Source organism: Rhagoletis zephyria, unplaced genomic scaffold (assembly GCF_001687245.7).
Source record: "Rhagoletis zephyria isolate East Lansing unplaced genomic scaffold, Rhagoletis_zephyria_1.1 Rzeph_scaffold_02685, whole genome shotgun sequence".
Classification (NCBI taxonomy): Eukaryota; Metazoa; Arthropoda; class Insecta; order Diptera; family Tephritidae; genus Rhagoletis; species Rhagoletis zephyria.
The window spans coordinates 50352-59937 of NW_016159769.1; the positions used below are offsets into that span (position 1 = coordinate 50352).

At 39.0% G+C, this 9586-nt stretch overlaps 1 protein-coding gene across 2 annotated transcripts in view; it reads left to right on the top strand.

Annotated features, from left to right (window-relative positions):
* Positions 1–4365, top strand: part of LOC108367437 (pescadillo homolog) — a 52952-nt gene extending 48587 nt beyond the window's left edge. The window contains exons 2-5 of one of the 2 annotated variants that reach the window (XM_017622048.1): positions 2382–2615; positions 2673–3747; positions 3812–4005; positions 4060–4365. In XM_017622048.1, the coding sequence (XP_017477537.1) occupies positions 2382–2615; positions 2673–3747; positions 3812–4005; positions 4060–4284 (1728 nt within the window). In that variant the 3' untranslated portion in view covers positions 4285–4365. The remainder of the gene's footprint in view (positions 1–2381; positions 2616–2672; positions 3748–3811; positions 4006–4059) is intronic. The other variant, XM_017622049.1, reaches the window with a different exon arrangement.
* The last annotated feature ends 5221 nt before the right edge of the window (positions 4366–9586 follow it).

Sequence of the window (9586 nt, forward strand, 5' to 3'; positions counted from 1 at the left end):
TATCTCTCCGAACTTTCTCGCTTCTTCACTGCAAAGTGTCTAGCCCTCTCCCCTACGAAATCCTCCGCGACCCTGTTCACAACCTGGACGAAGGAGGTCAGGCTACCGCTGGGGATTCACGTCGATGACACACCAATTCCGACGGTGAATAACCCCAAAATACTCGGAGTAACATTCGACAGCCTGCTCTCCTTCTCTGCGCACTCAACCGCTATTGTCAATAAAGTACAGAGCCGCAACAAGGCCCTCAAGTCGCTAGCCGCCAGTACTTGGGGCAAAGACAAAGAAACGTTGCTGGCAACATACAAGGCAATAGGCCGGCCGGTTTTGAACTACGCAGCGCCAGTGTGGTCGCCTGGGACTAGTTTGGACGCAGTGGACGAAGCTACAGACTGTACAGAACACCGCACTCAGGACAGCGACAGGATGCCTCCTGATGTCGCCTGAACACTACCTGCACGGCGAGGCGCAAATGCTCCCGGTAAAGGAGCACAATATAATGCTCTGCAAGCAGTTCCTGATCGGGAGCCACAGAAGTGGCCACCAAACAGACAGCTGCTTGCAGAGGAGCCCTCGCCTAGGCACGTCAGGAGACATCTATATGAACTGACGGACGAAGTCCAGAGGTTCATCATCAAGCTTAGTAGTGCCGCTACAACAACAACAACAAGAGTGATTTATATACGGTTTATGGAGAATTTGATTATCTTTACTTCGTATTATGATTGTTCATTTGGGTCGAAAGATATACGTGATTAAGTGGAACTACTCTTTTTTAAGATGAGTAACGGTAAATTGCAAATATCTCAGAAAGTTACACATAGAGAAAAAAATTAACTTGATTTTCGGAATCATTCCACATAGGAATTGGATAGTGCCATCGGGTGAATAAAAAAATGTGATCCAGTGTTATGTTGTTGTTGTTGTAGCGGCTACAACAACCCCGCCCAGGACGGTTGNCCTAACGGCCTTGTCCCTGTGGACAAACCCACAGAAGCTGCACGCTTCCTAGGGTTTCCGTTAGTGGAACTTGACGACAACGACTGAGATACCAACCGTCCTGGGCGGGGTTATTGTAGTCGCTACAACAACAACAACAACGAATCAGACGGGAGATGTTCGGAATACATACATATATTTGTATGTACGTTAGATTGCATCACCAAAAAAAGTTGCGGTTTTTTCAACGGGATTACAAAATTTATTATAGTCTAAGACATTCACCAAAATATTTGGGAAAAATATTAGCATATAAGTGAGCTGGACCGATTTGAAAATACCTCCAAATATGGAGTTTTTTATGAATAAAAATAGTTTCGTAAAGAACTTTTTGAAAAAAGTCCCCTCAGTTGACAAAACAGATTAAGCTTAAAAAAACTGCATAAAAATATTTAAAAATCTTTTCAACGGAATCGTAAGAATGAGATTTTGGTGCTGTTTTTTACTTTTTTCAAAGATTGATTTACGAAAAACTTGAATAACTGGGCCAAAACTATTCTGATTTAGACTTATGGGATCTCAGTAGAAAGGTATTTTCACACTGTTTTTATTTCTGTCCAAACAAAAAGGCATTCGTGCTCCAATTTTTTTTTTTTCAAATAACAACACATCTTAATTCAACTTTGAATGACGTTCGTTCATCGTACCTTTCTCTTTCATCCTTTGAATGAGTTTATTAGCAAAGAAATAAAAAGGGTGAGAAAATACTTTTCCAATGATGCCTCACAAGTCTTAATCGGAAGAGTTTAGGTTCAGTTATTCAAGTTTTTCTTCTACCAATCTTTGAAAAAAGTTAAAAAACAGCACCAAAAATCTCATTCTTACGATTCCGTTCAAATTTTTTTTAATTTTATTAAAATATTTTTATGCAAATTTTTTAAGCTTGAACCGTTTTGTCATTTGGGGGGATTTTTTCAAAAAAAAAATTTAAGAAACTATTTTTATTCATAAAAAACTTCATTTTTGGAGGTATTTTTAAATTGGTCCAGCTCACTTAAATCTTAATATTTTTTCGAAATATTTGGGTGGACGTCTTAAAATATAATAGATTTTATAATTCCAATGGAAAAATAGTTGACTGGTGTATAGCTTGAAATAAAGTTAGTTATGAAACAAAACACAACATGCACGTCTGATTATTCGTGAGTACACTACACAATCAACTTCTGAGATTAGGCGTTCTTCAACTGAATTCTAAGATAGGGCGTTCTTGGAAATTTTGCTGAGGTAGGGCGTTTTCGAACCGTCTGCCGAGATATGTCAATCTCCATTCAGCCGTCGATATACGAGTTTAACGCAGAAATGGGATGATATATTTTGAATTTCTAGCTTTAACATTCAATGCCAGAATAACGCCGATTTAAAAATTAACTATTTTTCAGCACGAATCTGGAGAAGCAGCGCAGTATGTAACGCGGCGTGCAGCTCTGCGTAAGTTACAGTTGTCTTTAAATGATTTCCGTCGACTTTGTATCATAAAAGGTGTTTATCCACGTGATCCGAAGCATCGTAGACGTGCTCAAAAAGGGTCTTCTGAAATTAAAATTTTATATCACGCAAAGGACATACGTTTTTTATTGCATGAACCGATTGTGTGGACACTTCGAGATTACAAAGTTTGTATTGCATCTTTAATTTTTTAGTTATGGTTTTGTAATTGCCTTTCACTACAGATATTTGCAAAGAAGACTGGACGAGATCGTGCTGTAAAAGATTTTCGTAATTTGAAGCGACGCCTAGCTCTATTTCCTGAACTACGGATAGATCATATCGTAAAAGAGCGTTATCCAACGTTTATCGATGCAATTAAGGATCTTGATGATTGTTTGACTCTACTCTTCCTCTTCAGTACTTTTCCCTCGTTGCGTCTAATACCCCGCGAGCAATCGGTCTTATGTCGACGACTTACCATAGAATTTTTGCATTATGTTATTAACACTAGATCTCTTCGTAAGGTTTTTATTTCTATTAAAGGATTCTATTTTCAAGCTGAAATTAAAGGGCAAAAAGTGACCTGGATAATGCCCCATCATTACCCTTTTAAACCACATTCCAAAGCAGATGTCGACTTTAAAGTGATGTCAATTTTTGTTGAGTTCTACACCATTATGCTTGGATTTGTTAACTATCGCCTATATCATAGTGCCGGATACACATATCCACCAAAATTATGTAGCGAGGTGCTTGAGAATAATTTTAAGGATGAGGTATCATATGTGTCAGATCGCATAGCTGCGTTGAACGATGATTCGGTTTCTATAGATAAAGAACAAAATGAAGATATCGAAGAGATAGATTTAGATTTGCTAGAGCCCGGCCAAAGCTCCTGTCGCTTAATGAAACTCAAAAACATCGCCCAAGAACTAAAATGCTTGCGTATACTTTTTAAGGGCCTAAAGTTCTTTATTAATAGGGAAGTTCCCCGCGAACCTCTGGTAATATTAATTCGTTCATTTGGTGGTAAGGTGTCGTGGGACCCAGCCATCTTTGTTGGGGCTACCTTCGATGAATGTGACGAAACAATTACGCATCAAATTGTGGATAGACCTTATTTAAGTTGCAAGTATATATCACGTGATTATATTCAACCTCAGTGGGTCTTTGACTGTGTGAATCAGCGAATGCTACTTCCAACTAACCTATATTTTGCGGGCGTTAACCTCCCGCCACATTTGTCACCATTTGTTGCCGTTACCCGTGACTCGTATATTCCACCGGAAGAAGGATCCCCAATTACTAATGTGAATAGTAAGTTAAATTTTTCCACACATTGCACGCACCAATGTTAAATATTTTTTTTATATATTTCCAGAAGTCGAGAAGGAAAAACATAACCACATAAAGAAAAGCATGAACTTTTCTCTCATGAATGATGAGGAATTACAATCCGCTTACTCAGAAGAAAAGGCTGTTACAAAGCAATATGATCAAATGGATAAACGTGGTGGCAAAGCGTATTATAGGCATTCAGAAACTGAATGGGGAAAATACCAGTCTAAAGAAGTAGTTAATGTAGTACACGGCGTCTTAATGCATGCAATTAAAATATTTTAATTTTAGAAAACCATGAGTGTTCAACCAGGAAAAGTGCACCAAGACAAAAGAAGTGACAACCGCAAAAATGAGGTGGATGAGCATCGCCTACAAGCGCGGATGGTAAAGTCCCGTCATCGGGACCTATTTCGCAAACTAATACGGAAGAAAAGAGTTGCGGAAAAGGAACAATGGCTTTTGCGAAAAAAACGAAGAGTGATCGATTCTAAATTAGTTGCCGATTCAGAATAACATGTCTATTGCTTTGACAATAAAGTTAAAATACTAGTGTAATAATAACACTGTGCAACGACATGTTCTCAACAGAATAACTATGATGCATTTTGCATTAAGAAAATTTTAGAGACCACTTTTGCTGGACAAAGCACATCTGAGGTTTATTTTATTTGCTTACACAGTTAAAAGTTCGAAGATGACATCCGCGCAATCCCAATTTTTGATCTTAATTGTTTAACTCACTGCCAGTGACCTCACTAAGCCCGTTTACATTAAAAAAAAAATTACCGCTGATAATAAAGCCCCCGAGTTGGTACATACCTTGTTTATACCAACACATAAACTGCTTCGACCCAGTTCGCTGTGATTCAAAACGGAAGCATAAACCAACTTTCAATACGCTCACAAATCTAAGTGTATTGACTCGAATTTGTTTTCAAATCGGTTTTTTATTTCTTACATCGGTTAGAAAACAGGTATAAACACATCACTCATTAAACGCGAAGTGAAAAAAAGGCTGGTTATCTTTACACAGCCCGTTTTAAATTAGAATTATTATTATAACCAAGTTAAATTCTTATTCGCTTCCCTTTCGGTCCACCACGCAATTTAATTATTTGAGAAATATCGAATAAAAAAAAAGTTGTTTACTTTTGAATACGGTTCTGCGAGTACGCTATAACGACACAGGTATAAATGCTTAAAGGAAATCTGACTTGAGTCAGTTAAGGTTTTTGTTAATTCGGTTCTTGCGAAGGTATAAACAAAGTAATAGATTCAGCGGAAGATTTGGAACTAAATTTCTTCATTATTAGGTTAAAATACTTACTCCCCTATTCTGCAACTCTAATACCATGTTCTGACCGATATCGAAAACATGTTTTCGTTGCTAAAACTGGTTTTCGACCTAAAACATGCGTTTTCGTCCATGTAAAATCTGTCAAATGAAAACTAGTTTTCGCTGAAAACTATTTGAAAACTCACGTTCCACTCATTCCAATCGGTGTCTTCACTATTTTTTTTTTCGATTATTTAACGAAGTGGAAGTCATATTTTCTCATCTTTAATGCGCTTTTTCGTATTTATTGTTAATTGGCTGGCCAAACTAAAATAGTAATGAAAGTAAGAGGTTGCTAATGAAAGAAAATGTGGGAAAAGCATTTTGGTTTTGTTTCTGTGTAGCAAAACTGCAATCAGAGGATGTAAGAAATGTCAACGAAAACACTAACAGCCGGTGTGGACAGCCTTCAGCCCACAATTCCAAAACTCGTTTTCAAAGTGTTTTCGTTGTCGGTCAGAACATGGTATAACGTATTCCGATTTTGCTAGGAATCGTAGAAATAGTACGCTGCAATCCGAATCGAAATTCTGTGTCGGAAGCGAGATAAAAGATGTAAATTCCACGGCAGCCGGTCCTACGTACCGGAATGACTCGGGGGTTTTACTGACCACAAGGGCTGTTGTTTCGACGATCTAACCCCGTTTAGGTCGGCAAAATCCATCAAACGTTGTTAGACAATGGGGCTACATCTGCTCCGAATCCTTCAACCCAGGGCTGGTATAGAGTCAAACCCAGGGCCAGAATCGACGAGTGACTACGTGGGCCCCTGCTGTCCTGCCCGGTCGCAAACTTCCCAGACGACGCCGCCCACCACTACCACAAAGCAGCACCCCCGTCTGCAGCACATACAGCAGGGGGCCTGCAGGCTACACAACTCCCAAACACCCCACATCACAATTGGTCTCCCAAGGCACACAAAGGTGCTACAATTCAACTGCGACGGACTTCAGAGCAAGATCGAGGAGATAACCGTTTTCATGGGCCGGCATGGAATATTGATAGCTGCGGTCCAAGAGACGAAGTTGCACAGCCATTAAACTCCGTTGAATAGCGCCGGATACAATGTGCGCCGTTGAGATCGCGAGCGAGATAATGGTGGAGGCTTAGGCCCTTATTATGAGTTGCATTCGATCTTCGTTGGCTATCGAAAATGTATGATTTTGCATTTGTTTTCTTAGTTTTTGGAGGCTAGACACTAATTTTAAACAATTTTTGTTAATTTCATGCAGTTCTAACGTCGAGAATACTAAACACCAGCTCGAAAGTCTGGTTTTACTTATGAAAGAAAATCCCAATACACTGTTGGCACAACCTCTGAGAACAAAATCATAGAGATGTTTATAGTTTTAATCACCCTCATTGCGAGAGTGGTGTCGTATGCAAGTCGTTTTTCGAGAGTCGAATCGTATCGCAAATTGCACGTCATCGCCTAAAATTTCCATTCGACTAGTGTATTAAAACGTAAAAACTTGGCAGCACTGTAAAGTTTTCGACGATTTTCGTCATTTACTTATTTCAGCACGACAGTAAACAATGCCAATGTTGTCGAGTCGTACAATTTAGACTAATTTACGACTTACGCAATGAGGCTGAATATATTTTAAATAGATTTGGATCATAAAGTTTCTTAAATATATTGTATGTCAAAATATATTCGAAAGACTGCACTTAAACTCTCTTAAACGTATTCTGCTGGCCAGTTTTCTAAGCTCACATCCTCTGACGAATCGCTCAACCAGAACTCCGTTGTACTGGCCTCTATTATGGGTTGCATTCGATCTTCGACTGTGGTCGAAAGTGCTGATCGAACGAATTTTCATTTGGTATTATGGCTCTCATTCGATTATGAATAGCGCTATTGTGAATTTCACGAAAGAATAGGAGTGTACTCGTACGCCCAACTATCAAAAGGTTTAGAAAACTTACTGGTTTTGCGTTCTCGTACCCAAAAAACTTGCAAAGTAGGAGAAATTGAGAGAGCAAAATGTGAAAGAGAGCTGCAAATTTCTGCTGTAAAAATTTTTCCCAGCTAAAACTTGCAAGTAAGAAAATCAGCTGATCACAAACACATGTTTGTAAATAAACAAAAGAAAATGTGGCCTTTTTGAGTTATTTATTGCAAATTTTATTATTAATGCTAGTATACAACGAAAAAGTGAGTAAATTTAATAAGCACAACGTTTGTTGAGTTTATTTTTCTTTAATTTGCTATTAATCTCCAGTTTGTTTACTCTAGTGTGTGCTGACTATGGCTGCCGTATGACATTTTTCGTTTGTACCATGATTTTCCTTTAAACGTACCAAACTAGATTTAAATGCAGCATGCTGAAATGTTTTTCTGCTGAAGTTTTCGGTTTTGGTAGGTTGATTGTTGAAATGAATTTTATAATTTTAAAGCTACATCTGTAGCTATATCTATTACATTTCTTTTGGATCAATGATGGGTGTTTGGAGGAGATAATCTTGTTTTTGAATGCGCCACCATGTGATATCCCAAATAATTATGAAAAAATAACTTATTCATTCCGATATAATTAATTAGTATTTAAAAAGTTTTTTCTTATCAAAAACTATTCAATTGTATAAAATGCAAAATCGGGGGAAAATGTACCAAGCAGAAAATAAATTGCCAAATTAATCACCAGTGGCAACAGTGCAAGTGATCAGCTGTGTCGAAGGTTGCAAGTTTTTCCAAATTTTGCGTTCTNATTAGTATTTAAAAAGTTTTTTCTTATCAAAAACTATTCAATTGTATAAAATGCAAAATCGGGGGAAAATGTACCAAGCAGAAAATAAATTGCCAAATTAATCACCAGTGGCAACAGTGCAAGTGATCAGCTGTGTCGAAGGTTGCAAGTTTTTCCAAATTTTGCGTTCTCGTACTTCTGTTGAAATTTCGTCGCTTTGAGAACGAATGGTGCTGTGGGGAGCTCCTGGCTCGTTACGGTGTTAGCGCAGGTCCCACTACCGAGTTCCTAACGCCAAGTGGTATGACAGTAAATGTTTACACACCGGTTGTGTTTTTTACTCAGCAAACTCTTCAGTTAGCTCTTTATTAAATTATAATTATTACAAAATCAAGTGTCAAATAATCTATATCTTCGCGAGGTGAGTAGCACTCGTATACACGTTTTTGAGTGGTTACCAAGAAGGCGTAAAGAAAAAGAAAAATAATTATGTATCTACATTCTAGAATGTTTCAAAAGAATGTCAATTTGAAAATGAAACATGAAACAGTGTTACCAGATTTTACATACAAGTATATCTCAAACTAAGTTTTAATAGCTAATAGTAGGGTGACTAACTTTTTTGCCGCCACAANAATGCTTCTCTGTGTCGGCCCTGGTCGCTGAACTGGTTGTTGTACTGCAGTTTGTGTTTGATCGCCTTTTCCGTTGCCATCTTCGGTGATGTGTGCGGACTTGAGTCTGTCTATGCTAATTCTCGCAACTCTATTCTTCATCTCTAGATCGTAGTACTTATCGAAACGGCGCACGACTTTAAACGGACCGTCATACTGCTGCTTGAGCGGTGGTCTTACAGAGTCATCCCTGACGAAAACATGCGTGCAGTTGTTGATATCTCGCTGCACAAAAACCTTGTTCGCAGCATGATTCGATGTTGAAACTGGTTTAAGATTCGTCATTACATTTTTCAAATTGTCAATAAATTCATCGCCTGTGCCTTCGCCCGTGTGGTTGGTGAAAAACTCTCCAGGCAACTTTAAATTTTCGCCGTATACCATTTCTGCTGGCGTCGCTCCCAAATCTTCTTTATAAGTTGTACGAAGTCCTAACAACGCTATGGGAAGGCAGCTGATCCAATTACTATCAGTGTGACACTTGATTGCTGTCTTTAGCGTCCTATGCATGCGCTCAATCAGACCATTCGCTTGAGGATGGTACGCAGTTGACCTAAAGTGCTTAGCGCCAACCAGGTTCGTCAACTCTTTGAATAACCTCGATTCAAATTGTTTACCCTGGTCGGTGGTAATGGCAGCCGGCACACCAAAGTGCGCTATCCATCCGTGTAACAATGCTTTGGCAACAGCTTCAGCCGTAACGTCTTGCATGGGTATTGCGGCAGGCCATCGAGAAAATCGATCGATGCAGGTTAAACAATACTTGTACCCTTCTGACAGTGGTAACGGTCCAATAATGTCAATATTGATGTGACGAAATCGTTTCGAGGGCACTGCAAAATTGTCTAGTGCTGTGCGATTGTGCTTCCAGGTCTTTGATTTTTGACACTGCAGGCATGAAGTTACCATGTTGCCAATCTGTCGTTTCATACGCGGCCATACAAAGCGCTCTGTCACCAACCGAATCGTCGACCTCTTTCCCGGATGACTAATGTTGTGAACCGACTCGAAGGCTTGCTTACGAAATTTCTCTGACACGTACGGGCGCACGTTTTTGGTTGATACATCGCATATGACCGTTAAGTTAGTGCCTGGTATTTTTATCGGCTGTAGTT